Below are 24,818 nucleotides of genomic sequence, written 5' to 3'. Positions count from 1 at the left end.
AGTTGGGCCAGACGTTTCCGATAAAGATTGGAGCATACTGGTCAAATACAGGTTCATCAGTGGTCATCATTAATTGTAGAGCGAGCATTTGGCAGTGCTGCAGGCACCCATACAGGAGCGCCAAGCCAGCCTTGCATGGGAAACAGAATTGGCTCCCCAGGACTTTGCAGCACTCTAAGTGATAGCATGACATGATCATTTATCAAACAGAGACTGTCCAGAAAAGTGTCTGCTCCCTTTAGTAACTTATTGAAGGGCAGGAAAGTGAAAGCATTTTATTAAAGACAGGAAGGCAATGAACAACCAGAGCGTATCCAAAGGGTAATCATATTTCAGCACAGGATTATTTTAGTCTTAAATAAACATGCACTGGAGGGAATATGTCGAGGGTCATTTATCAAGTGAGGAACAATTAACAAAACTGCACAGGACTCTTATCTATATAAATGTAAAGTTCTCTTATTGTTACTATTATTTAACTTTTGGATGAAGGAGCATCTTATTCAACACTAAAAAAAATGTAATGCACAATTCCTTCCTTACATTTTTTTACAGACTAAGAAAAATACAGAGAAAATCTCACATAAAATAATTATGGCTGTATCAAAGTTAAATAAATGCTGTAGAGAGAGCATTATCCAGGGCTCAGGACTGAAGGATAAAGTTATAATTTATAACATTTTATAAGTTAACTACATGTCAATTGGTCAGAAGTTTATTCTTTATTAAACAATTTTTGCTCTCTATTGACCAAAATGAAGAAAATCAATTAGCTGAGGGGTGGAAGGATAGGCAAAGAGGCAAAGAATTAACACATTTATTATTACCTGTTTTGTTCCAGGCATTTATATGCCATGGCAACTAATCCTAATTATCCTCCTTTATAAAGGAGGACCCAGACTTCCTAAGGTCAAACAGTAAGCAGTGGTGCCAGAAGTTTGGGATTGCCTGCTTTTTTTTTTCTTTAACAATTTCTATTTTTCACATAAATTATTTATTTGGATACCATAGACTAGAGTCTAGCACAAAATTTAGTCCATGATTCAATAAGTTTTTGTTTTTGTTTTATTTTGTTTTGTTTTTGAATAATGAAGTAGGCAGAACTGGAAATACTTTTACCACTTCATGTAGGAAAACATCAGTCTCTGGAAGATTAAGGGACCTACCAGGAATTCTGCAGTGGGTCCCAGATATCCAGCTGTCCTTATAATTATTCCCCAAAGATAGCATTTCTTCCTGTAGATGCAGGCATATATCTGCATGTCCCAGATTTGTTACCTTCACAATATGAGAGAGTTTTGTGGAGAGAGAAATATATTATATTTTTTAATTCTCACCTGAGGATATGCTTATTGATTTTAGAGAGAAGGGAAGGGAGGAAGAGAGAGAGGGAGAGAAACATTGATGTGAGAGAGAAACATCTATTGGTTGCCTCCCATATGCAACCCTGGGACGAACCCATAACCTAGGCATGTGCCCTGACTGGGAATTGAACCCATGAGCTTCCTGTTTACAGAATGATGCTTCAACCAACTCAGCCACACCAGCTAGGGTGTGGAGATTTTTAATATGTGGAGGGGAACAAATGTCAACTCTTCATAGAACAAAAAATGTTTTCTAAAATCTAAAGAATAAATGAAGTCTTATAAGAAACTTTTCCAAAAATGAACCAATAAAGTATCTAACTAACAATAAACATGGTTCAATCAAAAAATAAGATGGAAGGTATAAATAGGTTAAATAGGTCTACTAGGCTAAGAGGTATCAAGTTTGGAGGTGAGGAAATAATATAGGGAGTGAAATTACCAGGCAATGTATTCTCAATTACTTTCAGCTTTGCAATTAAACATGTTTGAATTAACCTGTAATTTGTGTTTCTTAATTTTCCCTTATACCTTATGATAATTTTGGTCTTGGCTTGAGGAAAACAAATAGAAAATTCATAGGTGCTTAAGTGCTGCTATGCCCTCTTCAATTTTTATTAACTTTGTGATGCTTACCACCACATTCTAAGGAGCAACCCCCAGATATGTACAAGATCACGTATCTGGCAGTGCTTCAAAAACCAGAAATATCTTCATAGAATTAATCATCAACCTTTATTTTTATTAGCAGCAAAATATTTGTTTTAAAGTAATGTTTTTGCCCTAGTGAAGGTAGTTTTCCTTTCCTTTATTTTTTTGCCTATGGCCATTGAATTTTATAAAATCAATTGAAGGCTACAGAGTAGAAAAACAGTTTTTGCATTGCTTGACTTGAGTAATTCATTACAGATTAAACTTACCTGATTTTAAAAATTAAGAACATAAATTTGGGATACATATGAGAAATATTCCAAGTATATTTCATTTCCATTAAATAGCTAAAATAAAACATACATATTTAAAAAATGAAGAAGGGGAGAAAGTGAGGAAAGGAATGATAAAAATTAAAAAACTGAGGCATTGAAGAAAAGGATAGTGACAATGGAAAAAGAAACCTAAATAGAGAGAAAGAGGAAGTAAGAGGGAAACTAAGTGAGCTGGTTCCTAAATGCCATTAACCCGTTTTTCTCACATTCATTTGGATTATAGACCATGGAATAACTTATTCCTTGAAATATAAATTAGCTAGTTTTCTTGCAAGCTATAAAAACACACAAATGTTTATAATATATGTAAAACAAAATGACAATTTGTCATTTAATTAGCATGTGGGTTTTTAAAACCCACAATTAAAAAAAAATCCTTATGCTCAAAAAAGTAGACTAGAAGGATATATGACCACATATTGACAGTGATATTTGGGTGATAAGCATGCAAGTGATTCTTTTCCTATTTTCCTTTTGATATTTTTACAGATTTTTAAAATGAATATGCATTCTTTATAAAATAAAAAGCATATATATATATATATGTATGTATTTCCTTGCGACATCAATATACTGCTTACCACTTAATTGCCTTAATCTAGAAACTTCCATAAACTCCACTAAGAATAAGGCATCTTCGGTAAGATGGATGGTCAGAGGAACAAAAGTTTTTTTCAGATTGGGTCCAATTAAGGGACTGTGACAAAGAACAGTTCCATGGCCCCTGACACAGGCCCAGTTTTTGCTTTCTCTTTAGCCCCCTCTATGATTATATAGATCATTTTATCCAGAAACAATTTATTGTACACCTTCTAAGTATCTGGCTCTGAGCCAGAATGCCACAAAAAGCAGTAATTACCTTCATAAATAGTTAACTGAATGAAAGAAATACTGAAAATCATGATATATTTGTGTCTTTTTCTTCTATAATTATAGGATTTGGAATATTTACTGACCAAGTTGATGAAGTTGTGGAAAATGGATCTAAACGGAAATCCTGTTTGTCTCCAACCAAAATACAGAGACAGATTGATATTGGTCTCCAAATCACTGGGTACATAATTATATTATATTAATATCATTTTTTTAGAGAAAGAGACCTGGTTCATTTTTAGTTAATTTATCAGCATGCCTTCAGAAATATAACATGACATCCGGATCTACAAAAATAGTGAACTTTAAATTTGATATTTTTTAATAACAGCAAAAGTTAAAATTGAGAAATAAAACACAAAAATATCTGCTGTCCACAAATAATTCATCGAGGCACCAGACATTCTTTCTTTAAAAAAGAAAATGTGGCTGTTACCAAAAAAATGGTTAGTCATGAATGTATAGAACTTGCTCACATTTTGTCACACTTCCACGGACACAAATCCTCTACAGATCCTGAGACTCTTTATCTCTTGATTCTGTAGATAAAGTTGATCAAGGTTTTCACTGCTGACATTTGCCAAATGATACCCTAAAAACATACAGGAGTCCCTTTCATTTGAAAATAGAGCTGGGTGGGGAGTCCTTTATGAGACCCTTCCAAATAATAACATTCCTGAATATGCACTATGTGGGGGGAATGGCCCAGTACAGAGGGTAAGTCATACAGCATCAGAGAAACAAACACTGCCCTCTCACAAAAGAGATTCATGAGCTGGTTTCCTCTATCAGAACTTCTGTGACATGGTTATAAAAACTAATGTATGGCAAAACTATTTCAAAGCTCATAGCTGTAGAAAACCTTGATTCATCATAATGCTAGTGTGGTGATTCTCTTGGAGGAGAAAGACATTGACAAAGGGCATATCAGGAAAATCCATGACAGTTTTTCACAATACGTATGTGAGGGTCATACCCTGCCCACCCTCCACCCTATCAGCCAAGGGTAGGAAACAGAACAGTCATACATGCTTTTTAAAGCTCTACAGATTATTCTGCTATGCAACACCCCCAAACTGTCTATCTCCTCCCCTCTCTGCCCACCGCACATAGGTGTATTAGTTGACTTTCCTTACGAAGCAGAGTAAAGTAAACGCTATTAATGTTTGATAATTAAGAATCTTCTGATGTTCATGAACCATGCCTGGAAACATTTCTCATGACACAGTACCAAAGGTGATGCTGTAAAACACATGGAGATAAGTGTACTGATTTCCAAGTAAAGATGATTTATTCAAAGTTAAAATAAACTTCTTTTCTATACCATATTTTATGATTATAAAATTAATATATATTTCTTCTAGAAAAATGCAGAAAATATAGAAAAATAAATATCATTCCTAATCCTGCAATAAATCTGCTGCTAACACCTTAGTATAAGACCTTACAGTCTTTTTTTGATATACATATATATATATATTTAACAAATTCTCTTTCATTTTAGCTTGTCTTATTTTAATTTCATTTTTTTCATAAATGTAAAATCAAAAACACACCACACACATACACACAATTAATTGAGGGCTTGGTTTGATATGTCCCAGTAAAAAGAACTATAGGGAGCCATTTTATGTTTTGTAACCCAGTCCTTACCAAATAGAATGACAATCCACACGCTTGGTTTACTTAGTATGAGTGGAAGCAACTTATAAAACAGAGCTCATAGTACTCTGATCTTGTGTCCATTACCTGGCTTCCATTCCTGAATCACCTCTACACCCAATAAACTCAAATAAGGTCATTTGCTAAAACTGAGATGGAGTCAGATTTACTCAGGCATAGTCTCCTAATCATTCCTCAGCTTTATCTGAAACATTAACATAAGGAAATGGGATTATGCTAAAAGACTTGGATTTTTCATTCCTTATCTTTAAGTGTTTTAAAAATATGTACTGATGTACACATATCACATCCAAAAATATACTAATAAATTATGTAATTATTAATAAAAAATGATCTGGAAAGACATCAACAAATGCAAGCAGTTGGGAAAACTGAGCATAAAAGAATGGCCTTCAATGTAAAGTTATAAATACTAAGATGTATGATGATAAAACATTTCACCAATTTCATACATTATAATTTGGAAAGTACTATTATTCAGTTCAAATAAATACATGACAAAAGATATGGAAAAAATTATGCTTCCAGAGCTTACAGTTCTAGTTTATATTTCCAGTTTCATTACTTGATTTTGGATATAATGGTATTATGAGTCATATTTAAGTGGCAATATTAATACTTTCAGTAGTACAATTAATATTTTATCAAGATATTGTCTCTTTCCCATGTGAGAACAGGACCCCTGAAAATGTTACTACATCCTTTCTACATTCTGAAATATAGCAGAATACATTATATGGATAATGAGAGAACATATAAATTTAATTTTAAAAACTGCTAGATGAGCACATTTTGCTAGTAAAGGTAGTCTTCACATTGATAAAGGCCACCTGTATTCATGTGATTAAAAAGGTCATATAAAATATTCTATAGTTTTATAGTATATCCATATACAATAGAATACTGTAAAAGTATTAAAAATTGTCTTTAGCCTTGTCTGGTGTGGTTCAGTTGGTTGGGCATCGAAACACAAACCAAAAGGTCGCCAGTTCAATTCTCAGTCAGGGCACATGCCTGGGCTGCAAGTTCAGTCCCTGGACAGGGCGTGTGTGGAAAGCAGCCAAGTGATGTTTCTCTCTTATATCGATGTTGCCCTCCCTCTCTTTCTCCCTCACTTCCCCTCTAAAATCAAATCAAAACAAAACAAAACAAAAAACATTATGTTGAAAGAAAAACATAGTAAAATGCTCACAATATTAAAAAGTAGACTCTAATGCTATATAGACAATTAAAGTTTTATGTAATACACAGACATACATACATACATACATAGAAAACAAAAAAATGCTAAGAAATATACTAAAGTGTTATCAGTAATTTTTAGGGATTATTTTTGGTTGTGGAATACAGGCAATGTTGGGTTTTTTTTCTTTTTCCATTTCTTTGTATTCTCCAAATATCTTACAACATATAAAAGTTATTTGTATAATTTAAGATGCTCAATTTTCAAAACTTTTTAAAAAGAAACAAAATGTAAAGATAGCTGAAATCTCACTTCATAGAACCAAGAGGCCAACTACGTAGGTTGTTCCTGTTACGCCTATGTCCTAGGGTATAATGAGCATTATCAATGTGTGTGCTTTTAAAACACTATATTACATATATAAAACATCTTATTTACTTTAAGATATAGTATACTTTGCTTTTTCCTAAGAATAACTATGCTATTTAATGTTATTTAAATAAATATTGTTAATATTTGAATAGATAACATTAGTTTTTGTTATGTATGATATTTTTGTTTTTTAAAATAACAGTACAATTTACATATGACTGTGGAAAAGTGACCATACACCAAATTTTGTTTACAATAATTATCTTTGTCCATGTAATTACTATGGATAGTAATTACAGAGCCTTTTTATGTTTTTTCCCTTCATGTTTCAGTTTATAATAAGCACATATTCTGCTCTGGTTGGTGTGGCTCAGTTGGTTGGAGCTTCATGCCACAAACAAAGGTCACAGGTTTGATTACCAGTCAGAGCACATGCCTACGTTTCAGTTTGGGTCCCCAGTAAGGGCACCAATAAGAGGCAACTGGCTGATTTTTCTTTCACATCAGTGTTTCTCTTCATCTCTTCCTCCCTGACTTCCCCTCCCTCTAAAATCAATGAGCATGTTGGTGGATGAGAATAATAATAATAATAATAATAATAATAATAGGCACGCATTCTTTTTGAAATCCAAAAAAAATAATTAAAAACAAATAAAATTTAAACAGAAGTTGTATAAATCAGGTATTTTTAAAAGAAATGTATTTTATCATATTTTGTAACAAGTATGTGTGGCCTAAACTAGAAGTACATATTATATTTTAACATACATATTTTTATCTAGAATTTCTTGATGGAAAAGAAATTAAAAACATGGAAAGACAATTTCTAATAAATTGGAAAGCATCCAAAGATGCCAAGAAAATCAGCAAAAAAAAGAATAATAAAAAAGAGGATGCAAGTAACTCATTTACATGTAAGTAAATTGTTACTCATTAGCTGACCACTTCTACTAGCAAAGGGAATATAACACCACCACTAACAAAATGCTAAGAAATAAGGAAGTTTTGTTTAGATTTTGTTTAAAGTTTTTGATTTTTAAACTTACTTACAATTCCTATGAAATTTAACTTGTTTATATCTGACAATGGGAGACTCTATCAGCCAAACCTGTGTTTGCTACTAAATATGCCTGTGTAAGCTATGTAAACAGCCATAAGAGTGGGGGGAAATGGAAAATGGTGTATTTTTGTATCTGGCAAAAGTACATGATGTTAGTTATGTAAGTGGCGAAATAACCATCAACTGTGTGAAGTAGGAAACCTAAGCCAATGGTGTATTTGTTCAGCAACAGTACAAAAATTACACTTTTCATCAGGATAGAAAATTAAAATGTATCATGATCACATCTGTGGCCTTTACTCTATGTCTGTCCCCTTTCTTATGTACACACCCCAACACTTACATATTTTAATCTGCCTAAGGTTGTTTTACAAAGGACGTGCCAACCTCCCTTGCCTAAGTAATGCAACTAACTGTAGCAAAGTGTGATGGGTAACAATTATCTTTATCATATTGGGGAGCATCCTAGAATTCACTCTTCACAGATTCTATAGTTCACTCATTGGAATGAGACTCTTCCTCCATTCCATGATAATGTTTGAATGCTAACAATAGTCTTACTGTTCCACAGCTGACAAGGGATGGGGGCATAAAAAGGAGTTAGGCCAGGGGAATAGGGAAAGGAATACTGGAACAATGTAGGCTTTCTGCATAAATAGCATAGCCTAGGAGCATATGCTAGAATAGCATATCAGTCTAGGACAAGGAAGTTGAGGTGAAGAGAAACAGAGGTGGAGAGGCATGGAGCTCTGATGATTTTGCTATATCATGTCCAGTGAATATGAACTGTGGGAAATCATTTCAAAAATGGGACTTTCTGGGCTGACGTTACTGTGTTGGTTACATGAATTTCTCAATATCTGAAACCTATAAAATAGACAGGAGTCGTTTCTCCTCCTCTGTTTATCTCCAGCTCATTGTGAAAGGTAGAACTAGATCCAGGGTAACGAGTCCAGTATTTTACATATTTTCAGGATTGCACCAAAGATGCCAGAGTATCTTATTAATATTGAAGTACTCATACAATTTAACACCAGCCCTCACCCCAGGATTGATTCTAAAAGTAATGTAATTCCCTTCATCTTAATAGATTTTACATATTCTTCCTAATTCAGACACAATTACACTAATTAATTTTTAAGTCCTCCAATGACTTTCAAAATAATATAATGTACCTTAAAGCTTACAGTTTTTAAAAATTATACTATCACTTATATTTTTTAAATATCTTATTATTTTTACAGAGAGGGAAAAGGAGAGAGAAAGAAAGGGAGAGAAATATGAATGTGTGGTTGCCTCTCATGCACCCCCTACTGGGGACCTGGCCTACAACACAGACATGTGCCCTGACTGGAAATGAAACCAGTGACCCTTTGGTTCACAAGTCCACATTCAGTCAACTGAGCCACACCAACCAGGACTAAAAATTATACTGTCATTTAATTTTCTCAATAAAATCCTACTAATCTCTTTATAATCTCATATGAGCCCCAACTAATTAACAAGAGCAATCCTTAAAGCAATATAGATATACTAACAACTATCTGGAAAGGAAATTAGGAAAACAATTCTACTTACAATAACACCAAAAAGAATAAAACACCTAGGAGTAAACTTAACTAAAGAGATGAAAGAATTGCATACTGAAAACTACAAAACACTGATGAAAGACATTAAGACAAAAACAAATAGAAAGATATCTTGTGTTCATGATAGGAAGATTTAATGTTAAAATGTCCACAACACCCAAAGTGGTCTACAGATTTAATGCAATCCCTATCAAAATCCCAATGGTGTTTTTCACAGAAATAGAAAAAACACTTTTAAAATTCATATGGAATAACAAAAGACCACAAATAGCCAAGCCAACCTTGAAAAGAAAGAACAAAGCTGGAGGCACTATGCTTCCTGATTTCAAAATATGTTACAAAGCTACAAAAATCAAACCATATGGTACTGGCATAAGATATACATATAGATACATGGAACAAAATAGAGAGCTCAAAAATACAATATACACATATATTGTCACCTGGTCTTCAACAAGGGTGTCAAGAATGCACAATGGGGAAAGGATAGTCTAACAAATATTGTTGCAAAAACTAGATAATCACATGCAAAAGAATGAAATTGGATTTTATTTTACACCATACAAAAATATTAACTCAAAATGGATTAAAGACTTAAACATAAGAACTGAAACTGTAAAACTCCTACAAGAACACATAGGAGAAAAGCTTCATGACATTAGTCTTGGCAAAAATTTCGTTGATATGACACCAGAAGTACAGACAACAAAAACAAAAATAAACAAGTAGGACAAACTAAAAAGCTTCTGTACAATAAAGGAAACAACAGAGTGAAAAGGCAAAGTACAGAATGGGAGAAAAGATTTGCAAACTATTTATCTGATATGGGGTTAAATCTAAAATTAAAAAGAAACTGCTACAACTTAATAGCAAAAAACCTAATAACTTGAATAGACATAACTCCTAAGACACCCTACATATAGCCAATGGGTATATAAAATATGTTCAATGTTAGTAATCAACAGGGAAATGCAAGCTGAAACCATAATGACTATCGCCTCACACCTGTTAAGATGGCTATTATCAAAAAAACAAAAGACAAATATTGGCAAGGATGTGGAAAATTGGAACCCTTGGACATGATTGGTGGGAATGTAAAATGGTGCAGTCACTGTGAAAAACAGTATGGCAGTGCCTTAAAATTTAAAACTAGAACTACCATATAATCCAGCAATCCAACTTCTGGGTATTTATCCAAAAGAACCGAATATCTCAAAGAGATATTAACACTCCTATGTTCAATGTAGCACTATTCACAGTAGCCAAGATGTGGAAACAATATAAATGTCCATTGAAAGATGAATGGATAAAGAAAATGTGGTATATACACACAATAGAATACTATTCAGCCTTAAAAGGAAGAATATGCTAAGATCCCTGCTCATTCAGACATCCCCATCCAAACAAATGATAGAGTCCTGAGCCTGTCCGGCTTAAAAACAGTAGCATCCCTGAATACATGTATATAACACATGGTAACTCTATCCTTAGGTATGTGTCCAATAGCTTACACTATGGTCTTCATGCAAAGGCTCTGTTATTACTGCTTAAGAGAAATGGAAAGCATGAACTCAAGTCTAGAAGATACATGTTTTTAAAATCTACAATATACTTTTAGATCTTTAGATGAACCTTTTAAAGACACCTCAGTATAAACAAATACATTAAGTGAACAGGAATTCTTAGCAAGAGTAATTTTTGTACTTCGTGACCTTTTACATATTTTTGATAGCCTTGCAAATTTGGAGCTCTATATTAGGGATATATGCTAAGATTATAAGGATTATGACCTCAAACTTCAAGAACCTTACAATAAAATCTTGTCCTAAATATAACCACATAACTATATAACTGAAAATTGAAAACAAAATCACTTTAACAAAATCCAAAATATATGCATATCTTGTAGTATTTACTTTTGGTGTGATTCAATAGAAACATTAATTTATTCATTTAATAAACATTTATTGAACACCTTGGATATGTCCCAGACTATGGCTAGCCCCTAGGAATTAAAAGTGATTAAGGCAGACCCCACTTAAACGGAGATCCCTGCTAAAAAGGGAGGAGGACCAGTAACAATGTGGAATGTTAAGTGCCAAAATAAAGGCATGAATATATCCCAAAAACTACATGTGACCAATCTACACAAAAACTATGTGACTAAAGGTTACACCCTCTGAAAAAATAACTCAGAACAGCAAAATGCAAGGACAGTTCATTTTATATTGATGTTGTACCCATTTACTTTCCTATGTAGGTTTTTATGTATGAAAGTCTATGATATTTTATCTTGGATGTTAATTTTTATTGGTTTTACTGTGAACCTATTTAACTTTATTTAATTCCATTTCAGAAAATATAATTTTAGTAGTCTAATGCTATGTTTACAATTCGATTATCAGTTTCAAAGCAGAATGCTCTTAATTCTTTGTGTGCTACAGGTAACTTTGAAACAATGCATCACATAGTTCCTGTTTATTACCCACAGGTGGGTAAGCCAAAATTAGTCTTTTTCTCCGATGCACAGAGATATCTTTCTAATGAAAATGCATCTCCAGAAAGCTCCCAAGATGATTACCCTAAAATTATTGAAGAGGCCGGGTAGGTTCTTTCAAGTATTTGTGCAGTTACCTTTTGGGGGAGGATGGGACACCCTGTCAACAACGCAGAGGAAGAGAGGCCATTCCTTTGTCTCTCCTAGTTCTCTGTTCTCAATTCTTCATAGCCAAGCACACTCTCCCTCTCCCCCAAAAAGTTCATTGTTGGTCTGCCCGAACAATAACTAAGTTGAGGTGGAAGAGTTGCTTCAGAAAGAGTTGGGAGTCACTAGACCAGACATTGGGATACAGCAGGTGACTCAGGACTGTCCTGGAGCAGCAGAAAAAGATGTGTGAATGAGCAGGGGTCATATTGAATAAGCCTGAGGCCCAGCTGATGATGGGTAGTCCACCAGGTGAGGAGATGACTACAGCAAGGGCAGGTGGCACACAGGAGGGGAAGCCTGGAGCACTAGAGTCTGGCTACTTTCTCTGCTTCTCCAGACCAAAGATTCTTATCTGGTGCCCCTGAGGGAGACATTAGAAGTTCATTAGATCCTCAAAGGGGCTTACAATCCAAAAAAAAATAGTTTAATAATCACTGCTCTAAACCTTGAGTATATACATAATTTAGTTCCATATGAATCAGCTATAAGTCTCCTGATGAGAAGAAAATTACTTCCAACATTTTAAAAGATGATACTGTTTTGATATAAAGAGAAACCATAACATAAAATAATTTCATTTATTCATAAAACTAATAAGTACCTGCTATATGTCAGCAATGCTGAATATAAAAACTGAAATGAGGTGTCCTAATCTCAAAGATCTTTCAACAAGCTAATTGGGGAGTCATATGTGATATAATTACTGCACAGTGTAATAAATGCTAAGGGCATTAGAAAATGATCCTAATACATCCTATAAATAATCCATTCAACTTTTTTTTACTTATAATAAAAAACGATTGCTCTATTGATCTTTCCAATAGTAGTCATTATGATATAATTAAAGGCAATAGCATATTTCATTGAGAAAGTAATCAGAGGCAGTGGACATACTTTGGAATAGATTTCCTTTTTCAAGAACTGTGTGCTGAAGGTCAGGTGGGTTTGTCATGAGAGCCTCTTTGCTGGGTCCAATCTAGGGATGATGACTTAGCATTCCTTAATGGAGCCTCCTGAAGAAGACCCATAAACAACAATGCTGCACTATCTGACCTCTATTCCCTAAAGATTGGCTTGGGTTAACCTGGATGGAAGCTTGAGGGAGAGAGGTTCCTGCGAGTCTGGAAAATGCTTTATTTGGAGAGAGGAGAAAGGAGTCCTAGTTTTGGTCTTGCTTCCTCTCTACCCACACAGACATGCAGAAAAGTTGGAAGCTGTGTGAAATTTTTCTTTACTGCTTATGTCCATTGTGATTACCACTGAAATCTTGGCTAGTTTGTCCACAGCACCCCAACAGTTTCTTAAAGATTTACACAACTGGTGTCAATTCCACAACAGTGTTCTGTTTCTTGCCAAGCATTTTGAAAGGTCTTGCTAATATATCATCAAGACAGAAAAATAATACAAATAGACACAGCCTCAGAAAACAATGTTGGTAAATTCTATACATCACCGCATACACTAAGATCAGTTGTGATCTTAGTAGACCACATATTCTATAGCCCCAAGCAAAGCTCTAATCACTAGACTGCACTGATGAAAAGAGCAAATAAACCACTCTATCAGAATTTTCCTAACTATAAATACAGAGCTGAATGCATTTTTAACTACTATGTACTGCTAAGAGAGGCTACCCCAACAGAAGCCAGCAGAATAGAGCGGTTCCTGTGAGAAAAGTATGAAGAAATGCCCTTCTGCTACTGTCAGTGAGCTTGATTATGTGCAATCCTGAGTCTTCCAGTTCTATAATGTGAAAAAATATTACATAAATACTTTGTTTTAAATATTTATTTCCTCAGGAGACATTTTTACTGAGGACATGCCAAAATATTGTTTTATTAGTGCAAAAGATTTGTCTTAGTGAGTGGGAATATCAGTTCTACCTCTCTTTGATATAAAAGGTGACCAAATACATGATGGAACTTAATTAAGCTCTTAAGATTAACTGAAGATTAAGATTTTTGGATTAAGATTTTGGATTAAGTTGAATGGATATAGATTTTTAGGGTGTGCCTATTGGTAACATTTTACTAATTTAATAAAGCTAAGAGATACTGAGCATAAAGCTAGCATGTCAGCAAAATGTTAAAACAAAATACCCGGACCAAACACAAAGAACAGAGTTTCAGTTTCTAAAAAGCTGATTAAAGCAACTCCTTCCCTTAATTACCTTCAGGGGGAGAATCAGTGGACGAGTGGCCTAAGGTCTGCATTTACTATTCAAAGTGGGGAGTCTGCTCAGAGGTGGAAAGGAGCTTACAGGGCTTCTTCCAAAATGCTAAAAGTATGTGCCTCACACTCCTTCAAGATTCCACACATGGGGAGCTGGGCCTGTATCCTTGTGGAACCCAGTGAAGAAACATCTGTCCAATGACAGGGGAATGTTTTCCACCTCCTTTATAAATGCATGCAGTCTGTGCTCATGTATATTTACACAAGCCTGCTTTCCCTACAGGGAGGAAAAAGTCAGACTCACTGACGTTGTTTTTGACCCTCAAACTGAACTTGATACTATCAATGTACACATTAATTAAAAATTAGTTCAGAACTATTTTTTATTGAAAGGCTGATTCTGAACAAATACCTTCATGGTTCAATTAAAACTAATATATGGTACTAAACAAAAAAATGTACACATTGCTTCTTTCTGTGTTTGTCACAGATGTTTCCTCTCTTTTCAAATATGTTAGGAGTTGCTTGAGCTTTAGTAATTTAAAAATAGACATTAAATGCATTTATATATTATAAATAAGATCCACTGAGAATACTGTGGAGCACTGTGCAGTGAAAAAACCAAACTGATACTTAATTATTTAACTATCTTTCAAGCCTAAGCAGTATCAATACAGTCAAATCATCTTTTTTGTTAACGCAAAAATAACTTTCCAGCAGGGTTAGAATGCCCTTAGTTTCAGAAACCTTTAAGAAATGTGAATCTCTGGGACCCATAATTCACAGGAAATGTTCATTGAATGTTGTTTAACCATTTATAAAATACTTACTATCTTTAGTTAGAATATGGAAGCATTAGATTTCTTTGAGTTAAAAAGTGACTTTTTTATGTCTAAGTTTTATTCTGGAATGTGAAACTCTTTTTAATTAAAGCACAGTTGACACACAATATTATATTACTTTCAGGTGTGTAACAAAGCGATCACAAAAAGTCCACTATCCATCTGTCACCGTACAAAGTTATTCTAATATTACTGATATTCCCTGTGCTGTACTTTACATCCCTGTGACTTATAAGTTTGTACCTCTTAATCCCCTTCACCTTTTTGCCCATACCCCCACTGCCCAACCCTCTGGCAACTATCCATTTTTCTGTATCTATGTTTAGTTTGTTCATGTTTTTACTTTTGAAAAGTGAACTTTAAAAACAGTAAAAATAACTTGCTTTCACCACTGTTAAGGGTACGTTTGAATAGTTGTAACAACAGGTCTCCTATGTGCTTCAAGAATTTTTAAAACTTAGCAAATATTTTTAGTCACTAACGCTGGGATGATCTTATGCAAATGCTTTTAATTTTGCTGTGTTAAACCCAAACTCAGTCTAATTTTATAGGCAAAATAAACATATACATATATCAGTACTGTAGGTATAATGTTAAGATTTTGATTTGCAGTTCCCAAAGAACCCTTTTGATATTAGGACACAGCACCTTTCAAAAAAAGAAAAAGCAATTGTGGTAAGCAACAAAGTTTTTAAAAACAATCTTAGGTAGCTTTTGTGACTTCTAGTCTCCACTCTGTCAATGGCTTACTCTATGAACAAGAGTAATGTTAAGATCTAATTTATGAGAATGGTATTTTCCATTCTAAAATGTCTACTTTGAAAGCTGAATCTTCATTACTCAAATTTTTAAAAACAGTAGAGCCCTTTGAGATGAGAATACTATCAGCCCATTTTATAGATGGGGAAGTGAATTTGCCATGGAGAGGCCCAGTCAGAAGAGCCCAAAGTGACATTATGGCTGTGAGGCAGAGCTGGGACTTGAATCCAAAAGCCAAGATCTCAACTACTCTGCTAGGGGGGTCTCAAAAACACCCTCAGGTAGGTTCAAGTAAGGAGGATGAGACTAAGGAGGTGGTGAATTGGAGAGCACATGTCTGACTAAAGGCAGCTGTGGGTACTTGGCTCTAAAACAATGTAGCCAAGCAGATGTGCTGAATTTGAGAAATGAGGCCAGCTGGCAAGCAAAATATCTAGAATGTGAAATCATCTGATTTTAAAATATTGGATCAATTTTTTCTTTAAAATGCTATTAAAATAGATACAAAGAAAAAATCTGGTAATGCTAGTGGGGATATGGAACAACTAGAGGTCTCAGGCACTACTGGTGGGCATGCAAAAATAGTACAGCCACTTTGGAAAATAGTTTGACAAATTCCTATAAAGTTAAACATATACTTCCCACATCTAGCAGTCCTACTCCTAGGTATTTTCTGAGGTGAAATGGACCTATACCCACACAAGAAGCCAGACTTAAAGGCTACATACTGTATGACTCTAGGACATTCTGGCAAAGGCAAAACCATAGAGGCAGAAAACAGTACTTCCCAAGGACTAGGGGTTGACTACAAAGGATCAGCACAAGGGAATTTGAGGTGTGGGGTGGGGAAGAATATTACAAAACTTTATTGTAGTAGTGGTTACATGACTGTACATGCTTATCAAAACTTACTGAACTATATACTCCAAAGGGTGAATTTAACTACTTAAATTATATCTTAAATAATGAGGGAAATAATTGAAAGGTGAAAAAGTGCTAATTATATAAAACCTTTTGTGTTATAATATGTATACATATATACAACTAAGCAATATATTTTCTTCACTGCTGTTTGATTATTTTACATTATAAAGACAATGAGTTAAGATGGCAAATAATTTGACATATTTAGAAAAAGGGACAAATATAATTTTAAGACCTGTGAAATTTATAGCACACTAAAGCCATGTACTTTCTGGGAACCTAGACAAGAATGATATACTTTGAAAATAGTATCTGGATTGTTAATAAGGAGTCAAGTTAAAAGTATGTCCTTTATTGAGATAATAGATTTGAAAAGTGTTTTGCAGATTGCGAAGAACTCTACAAATATTAAATAGAATAGTATGGTTAAAAAAAAAAAAACAACCACCAGCAAGCAATAGGATCAGTCTGCTTGGCTTAAATCTTGTCTCTGCCACTTACTAGCCATTTGAACTTGGACAAATTACGTAATCTCTCTGAGCTTTATTTCCTCAACTGTAAAATGTCAAATCCTCAAAGGGTTTGCACTTAGCAAATATAAAGAGTTAAATATGTTATGTTACTAATTTACATAATGTTGAAAATGTGAAGATTTTCACTTGTTTTTAATTTAACTGCAAATACTGGTTTCTTGCAAGAGTTAGGACAAATCTAGAATCATCACAGGATTCAGAGAGCCTACTTGGATTGGTAGCAGATAGGACAAGGGGGTGGTGGGCAGTGCTTGTACTTGTTAAATCACTCCTTTCTTTGGAACCTGACTTGGGCAACACAGCTGGCCATGGACCAGCCATTGTTAGCCTCCCTCCGTTGTACCCCCTCCACCACTCCACCTCATAGAGTTAGATTAGGGTGAGGATGTGAGATGCCAAGGGTGCAAAATTGAAGGACTTCTAGGCACAGAGCCGGGGAGCTGAGTGAAAAATCTGTTTCTGCTTCCTTTAAATTCTGAAAAGATTTACACAGTTTGGTGTCTAATCATTAGCTTTATACTGCTGCTATTGAGTCCTAGATTGTATGTTTATTACCTGTTTCGGATAACTGTTTTTGAAATAATTTAATGCTGGTTCCCCTCACCCCCACCCCTTCTATTAACAGGAATCTCTCTTTGAAGGAATCTGAAAAAATCTGAAAGGTTGTGACAAAAAATAATGTATATGAACCTGTCTCCATAACCCAAAAGTAAAAGAAAATTTGTCACAAATGAGTCATCTCAGCCTTAAGAAGTCTGAAACGTTTGATTTTTTCACCCTTATCGAACTAGGCAACATCATCTTTTATGGTCTGTATCTTTTATGGTATCTGTGTTCATTATATGAGAAAAACCTTTAAGTTCTTGTTTGATTTGCTTCTTCAGTCTGAAACATTGCTTTCCAATTGCTTTATTCATTACATATTATTTACTGGGAAAAATAAAGATGTGCTATTTCATTCATTAGAAAGTAAACTGTTTTCGAATCAATGGTTTTGTGTGCTTCTAAAGTGTAAATCTAATTGCGGTTATTGAATGGGAATTGACATAAAAGCCTGAGGACTATTCTGATTCGCTAATATACTGAAGTGTGGAACGAAGATATACTCAAATGCCATCATTACTATGTAGTATTTGGTAGTTCCAATTTGAAAATCTGTTGTAAAGTATGAAATAATGTCGCATATACAAGAGCAGTTTTATGAATATCATAAATTTGTTATTCCGTCTTGACCCCAAGTAAGATTTTTAAATGTCCTGCCTTTCGAATTGTAGGTACTGTTTCAAGGATATACTAATTAGTAATTAGTTGCTAGAAAATCTTGCGCGTCCCCTCAGACTTCGCCTCTGGAGGCGAGGGGTCCCGGGCGCGTGCGGTCCGCGGAGGGCTGGGGCGCTGCGGGCCTCAAGGCGCCTGGACGGGTGGGGCCCCTCACAGCCCAGGGCCCAGCCACGCTTCCCGCGGGCCCCCCACTGGAAGACACCTCAGCTAGTTCCCCGCAGGGGGATGTGGCCAGGACGAATTTTCCGGCCGAATAACGACACAAGCTGAGCCGGGCAGGGGCATCGGATGGCCGGTCAAGGGTCCGCACGCCGGGAAGAAGCGACCGCAGACCCAGGGCCGCCTACTCAGGTTTGGGGAATTTCCTTGTTTCACTGACGGCTGGAGCGTTCGAGGGAAGAGCGGTTCATATTCTGCGCGGCTCACTCACCGGTCACGGAGTACCAAGGTGGAGGGACCGGTGCTTTAAGTACTTAGGACAACGAGAAGCATTTACCTCGTGGACAAACAAAAGCCTAACGCAGCGAAGCAGCACACTCTACACTGCCGCACAGAAAATTGAAGGTCACGCTCCACAAAACGACAGAGTTCCCGCCTCAGCTCTGTGCTCGTCTTACAGGCGCCGGGGCTCATCACCCTGTGGACTCTCAAGCCGCACTGAAGTCCGACAGCCCAGACTCCGGCCGCGTCCCCTCTGGCCACCCACGCCGCAGGCGCGGAACTTGGAGCTCCAGAGAGTCCCGCCGAAGGAGAGAGCGGTCGCGCGGGGGTGGGGCCAGCAGGAGGTCCCGCCCCCTCTGGCCCCGCCCCGTCCCGCCGGACGGTTTGATTAATGCTCACGGGCGGCTGAGGAGGTAGCTCAGCCTTAACAAGGCCACCCCACCCCGCCGCCCCGGGCAGCATCCCAGGTGGGCGCGGACCTCGACAGGTCCTGGCCGAAAACCGAGTTTGGCCCGCACGCACGCCAGGCCTCGGGGACGCTCGCATAAAAGGCGCGCCCACCCGGGGCTGGAAGCGGCCGTCGACTTCGGTTGGGCGAGAATGGAGTGACCGGCGCGGCCCTGGCCACGCACACCCAACTCGACGCTCCTCGCCTGCTTGCGCAACTGAGCAAAGCCCCACACGGTCGCCTGGGGAAAGGTGAGGGCCCGGGTCCGACCCCTGCCGCGCGGCTCACTCCCGGACCCGGAGGCTAGCGGGTTCCTTAGTTCGAGGTGAGGCCAGGGGTCCTCCACTCCTGCCACGGAAGTTACCGTGGGCTCCTGCCATTGTCTCCCGTGTCCCGAGCCTCGGTAGCAAATGGTACGAGGGGCGACGGGCGTGGGTACCACGCTCCGCAAAAATGGTCAGCACCACCTTTACTGCGGGACTGGCAGGGTAACATTCCAGAAGCGCCAACAGTTTCCGAAAAGGAGCTTCCATTCCCCGCAGGGAAGCGCTTTCGCTTAATTTGTCGGTGAAACGTGGAGCCCGCACGGCCCCCCTCCTCGGCTTTCTAAAGAGCCCAGGAACTCTCAGACCCCAAAGTCTCCCGAGACGCGGGGAGGCAAACGCGTTCCAATCGAAGCAAATTCTAAGAACTTGCTGAGTACTTTGGGCGGCCGAGCGGGCGCACAGGAGTAGCGAAGGGCTGCGCCTCCTCCGGTCGCGCTCGACCGGGTCCCCAGCCTCACTGCGCCTCCGGTCCTTAGCAGGGCGCACGGCGCGAGACGTCGCCATGGACCGCTGCGGCCCCGCAGGCAGCCCCCTCATCGCCAGCGCCGAGCCCACCACCATTGCCGCCGCCACTCGAGAATCGAGCCCCGGGCGGACAGGGTCAGGGCCGACGGGAGCGGGAGGCGGTGGGCGCTCGGGGGGCGGACGGCCCGCTGCAGCGAACGCAGCGAGGGAGCGCAGCCGAGTTCAGACTCTGCGGCACGCCTTCCTGGAGCTGCAGCGCACGCTGCCGTCCGTTCCTCCGGACACCAAACTGTCCAAGCTGGACGTGCTGCTGCTGGCTACCACCTACATCGCGCACCTTACCCGCAGCCTGCAGGACGACGCCGAGGCGCCGGCGGACCCTGGGCTGGGCGCCCTGCGCGGCGACGGCTACCTGCACCCGGTCAAGGTAGGTGGGCAGGGCGCACTGCGGAACTGGGGCGGGGAACAGGCACCTCGAATTGCGGGGTCTGCCAGCACCAGAGCATCTGCTCGCGACACCGAGCTTTCACTCCTCCCTTGGGGTGAGGCAGGGAACAGACCGGCATAGGGAAGTTGGCCCGCGAGGTCCCCACTGCAAAAGGGCTCTCCTTAACCGTTCACAGGTAGTGGGTTTCAGCCTGGGGTGGCTGGGTAGGGATGTCTTATGCTCCTTAGAGGATGCAGCCTACAAGAGGCCGTTGCCAGGTAAGAGATTTCTCGGGGGTGCCTGGTAAGGTGCTTGGTTGCACATCCTGGTAATTTTTAGTATCAGAGGTTTTTGTTTTGTTTTGTTTTGTTTTCTTATTGATTTTAGAGAGAAGGGAAGGAAGAGAGGGAGGGAGGGAGGAAAAACATCGATATGAGACAAACATGGATTGGTTGCTTTTCATGTGGCTTCCAAACGGGGATGAAATTTAGGCGAGTTCCCTGACCAGAAACTGAACCCTCACCCTTCCAATTTCCAGCTTACTGGAGGGCTCTCCAACCAATTTAGCCACACCTGCCATGGCAAGCCTTTGGGCTTTTAAAAGTTTTTAATTTACACAATTACATTTCCATTGTCGTCTTTACCAGCTGTTTGAAAAGTTTCATGAATTAAATATTCATGAAATATGGGGCAATGGAATTATCTGTCCTTAAGTAATCCTAGGCAACTAGTATTGAATTTTTTTTGTAAAACTGGTAAGAACAAAATGAGATCACTTTGCATTCCCACGGAGTAAATTTCAGCACATTTTAATAAAGTTTAATTAGCATGGACTAGACAGCCACCGAGAGTGGTAGAAAAACTATAATGTGTTTATGTAATTTTTACAATAAATTCATATATATGTTGAGTGAGCTGATTAAATACTATATTCAAATCCTGTAAGGTACAAAATTAGCCAAGAGAATCCGTTTTTGTATAATTTTTTTACATTACATACAGGTACATTGGTTACTACTTAGACTCTGCATTGTCCTTTCTCCTAGACTTGTTTTGAAATTCTACTTTGATCTGGCTTTCTGTTCAGGAATGTCATCTTCCCCATATTTCCTAAACCATATTTCAGAATTGGTTCCACCATTATGAAGCATTTGGCCACAAACACATGAAATTGTGAATTAGCCTTAAGTATATCAGTATTCAATAAATTATTGAATAATCATTATTGAAATGTGGTAAAAAGTACACTGTCCAATATTAACTAAACTTAAAATTCTGTGAAGTTTAACAAAATTTACTTTGCAAATATAATCAACATGATTATAGTCTTACCCTATTTTAAATATTAAATCTAAAACATTATTTATAATTAGTGAAGTTCCTATTCCATTCATGTGTTATATACAGGTTGGAGCAAAAGAGGGTTAAAGTTGTTCATATGGAAAATAGTACGATAATTAATAAACAATACAAGAATAAATTGTTTTGCATACTCACAACTGTCAACTGACTTTTTCTCCCCCTGTTTAACAATCTCAGCTGAAAAGTCATTATTAAATAAGGGGTTTGTATTACAGTGTGCATTAGTTTGGTATTCAAATATTATTTGAAGTAGACTACTACAAAAAGCATCTGTTAAATGCCTCTTTGTCAGAGATATAATTCAGATGAGAAATCAAATTGTTTTTCACCTTAGTTTCTCACACTGCTTTTTTGAATAATGTTAGAACTGTAATTTTGGGGTAACAATAAATGTAATACTTTTTTTTTGCCCTTGATTCATGTACCAAGTGCTTTTGTAGTCCTATAACTCTTGAAGAAAAACTAAATCTCATTTGTCCTCTGGATTGATTATTTTGATTTTAAAAGGCAACCCCAGGGATAATGAAATGAAATCAAGGATTACCTCCTTTTTTTTCTTTCATTAGCATTTTATTTTTTAATTTTATTTTAATTTTTGTTCAAGTACAGTTTTCTGTCTTTTACTCCCATCCCAGCCCACCTACCCATCCCTCTCCACCTCCCTGCCATTTCCACCCCTCCCCCCAGTTTTTGTCCATGTGTCCTTTATACTTGTTCCTGTACCTGTTAATGAAATTGATGATGGTTGAACAAGTGACTAGACTGTTTTAAAATCATTTACTAAGCGGCTATTATGTGCAAAGCACTGTGTTAGCAGAGTAAATACAGTTAAGGGTAAGACTCAGTCCCTGCCCTAAATGAACACAGGATAGACAAAGACAAAAATACACAAAGGAGAATGTTGTATGTGCCATAAGAGAGCTATAACCATGTGCTGTGCAGGTTCATAGGAAAAAGATTTTATATACAAATTGAAACCATCTATAACACATTATTTTATAGGCACTACCAAAAATGCTTAAATATTAATCTATCTTTGATTAATCTAATGCAAATAAAAATATTCTGATAATTTGTACTTTCTGATTAACTAAAGGTACTGTAACCCTTAGTATTCCAAGGACCTTAGAACTAAACTAATTACATGACACCACCCTCCAAAAAGGAAAGGTCTATCCTGAAAAAGCTAGTGATGTAATATACTTTTCCATTACTATACCTATTTGACAATAAATTATATTGTTTGAGAGGTTCTTCATTTTAAAGATGAATTTAGAAAAAGTCACAGAATACAAATATGGTAATAACTGAAAGATTAGAGCTGTGTCATGGCAATATATCCAGACATTTAATCTGAATGTTCTAATATTTGTAACTACCCGGATATTGCTTTTAGCTAGATCAAATGTTTAGATAATTGAATTAGTCACTTCTCAGTGTTGTTCTTTGACAAGTATAGACACATAACACCTACCATGTATAACTTTTAAAAAAATCTGTAAAGCCAAGGATCTTGTTTTAGGCTTTTGTTTTGGATTTAATTGGAAATTAAAACATTGTGGGTAGATATATTTTACTCCACTTAACTACATTCATTCTCTATTTCTTGCTCATATGCACACATATTATTTTATAGTTATAATCAAAGTCAAGTTATATTTTTATTTTTATAGTTAGCATTAATAAGTATTTTTTCATATTGTCCCTTAGACTTCAAAATTACAATTGTTATTAGCTACATAAGATTGCATTTGCACTGAGGTTATTTGGAATTATTATTACAGATTATCTTGTATATATCATAGATACTAACTTTTGTATTCTTATTTAAATATTCTTTTTCAGAAATGGCCCATGCGATCAAGATTATACATTGGTGCTACTGGTCAGTTTCTGAAGCATTCTGTCTCTGGAGATAAAGCAAATCCTGGCAACATTCCAGCAGACTCACAACCTTAGGCTGTCCCCTGATGGGTGCTGAAAGTCGTGTCTATTGTTTTTAAATAATATGAAATAATTCTATATTTATTACATCAGACATAACAAACATCATTTCTGAAAGTTTATATATGAATGCACAGTTAGGTTTTCAGATGTATTTGTCCAGTCTACATAAATGTGGAATGAAATGATCTTGTATAAAACACACAACTTATCTATTCAGTGTGAGAGATAGTCTCTACTATATACAACAGGAGAAACTACTGGAAAAAAAAAAGACACACAAAAGCAAAAAATTGTATATCCGCAGAATGCACACACTTTCTGGTTCTTTGGTTCGCAGGTCGGTGCTCAATCAACTGAGCCACAGCAGCCAGGGCAGAAAACTCATAGAACGCACACACTTTCTGTAGTGTGTTTATTACAAATAAAAAAAGCTGATATCTATTGATAGTATTCCTAGTTAAAAAAAATAAAAGCTGTGTTTGTAATACACCAATATTCCATTTTTGTAAAAACCAGTCTATGCTTAAAGTTGGTCTAAGGAGCCATTTCAGTTGGAAGGTGTGAGATCATTTATTCAGTTTCAGCTGAATATGTGTGAAAAGACTGCTGAGGTAATATGATGATGCAGTAACCTCTATAACTAGTTATTTTTTCCTCTTAGAAAGCTTGATTGGAGTATTAGAAATGGTTTGCCTCATAGGACTGGCTTACCCACCATCCTAGAGGGTTATGTCTAATTACGTTTCCAAATTGTGGAAGGCATCTGGAACCCCTGCATCCCAGTGTGAACAGCTGCAGACAGGTGTCACTGGGCAGCATGGTTTGTCACCCGCCTCCCTGGTCACCCCATGTGCACCCACTCTCTTTCAGGTCCTGGACTAGCAGGTGTGGCTGCAGCCACCCTAAAGAGAGTGAGCCCCGGTGATTCTCAGTCACAGCTTTGGCCAGGCTCCTACCCTCATGAGTTGTTCACAGTCTACCTACTTGGCCATTATGAAATGGGAGAAATCCTGTCTGTTTTGGGAATTCTGGCACTAATCTATACCTCAAGGGGGCCAAAGGACACCAAGGGAC

At 37.3% G+C, this 24,818-nt stretch overlaps 2 protein-coding genes and 1 long non-coding RNA gene across 6 annotated transcripts in view; 2 read left to right on the top strand and 1 right to left on the bottom strand.

The window, feature by feature from the left end:
* The window catches only part of PPP1R42 (protein phosphatase 1 regulatory subunit 42), a 40,186-nt gene extending 22,150 nt beyond the window's left edge, over positions 1 to 18,036 (top strand). For 2 of the 3 annotated variants that reach the window (XM_045860729.1, XM_045860728.1), the window contains exons 6-9: positions 3,287 to 3,404; positions 7,244 to 7,375; positions 11,555 to 11,714; positions 17,673 to 18,036. In XM_045860729.1, coding sequence (XP_045716685.1) covers positions 3,287 to 3,404; positions 7,244 to 7,375; positions 11,555 to 11,714; positions 17,673 to 17,706 — 444 coding nt within the window. In that variant the 3' untranslated portion in view covers positions 17,707 to 18,036. The remainder of the gene's footprint in view (positions 1 to 3,286; positions 3,405 to 7,243; positions 7,376 to 11,554; positions 11,715 to 17,672) is intronic. The other variant, XM_045860730.1, reaches the window with a different exon arrangement.
* The window catches only part of LOC123832892, a 49,931-nt gene that overhangs the window by 6,019 nt on the left and 19,094 nt on the right, over positions 1 to 24,818 (bottom strand). The window lies entirely within an intron of this gene.
* TCF24 (transcription factor 24) lies at positions 19,370 to 23,846 on the top strand. Of its 2 annotated transcripts, none has more exons than XM_045860732.1 (3): positions 19,370 to 19,468; positions 20,023 to 20,435; positions 23,643 to 23,846. In XM_045860732.1, the coding sequence occupies exons 2-3, from the start codon at positions 20,046 to 20,048 to the stop codon at positions 23,754 to 23,756; spliced, it is 504 nt and encodes a 167-aa protein (XP_045716688.1). In that variant the 5' UTR covers positions 19,370 to 19,468; positions 20,023 to 20,045; the 3' UTR covers positions 23,757 to 23,846. The 2 variants fall into 2 exon arrangements, with proteins under 2 accessions (XP_045716688.1, XP_045716687.1); XM_045860731.1 differs by having other exon boundaries at positions 19,371 to 19,468; positions 20,020 to 20,435.

This window comes from Phyllostomus hastatus, unplaced genomic scaffold (genome assembly GCF_019186645.2).
Source record: "Phyllostomus hastatus isolate PE091 unplaced genomic scaffold, TTU_PhHast_1.1 phas_scaffold_21, whole genome shotgun sequence".
NCBI classification, from domain to species: Eukaryota; Metazoa; Chordata; class Mammalia; order Chiroptera; family Phyllostomidae; genus Phyllostomus; species Phyllostomus hastatus.
The sequence above is the reverse complement of the archived record's forward strand: the minus strand, read 5'-3'. Positions and strand labels throughout refer to the sequence as shown.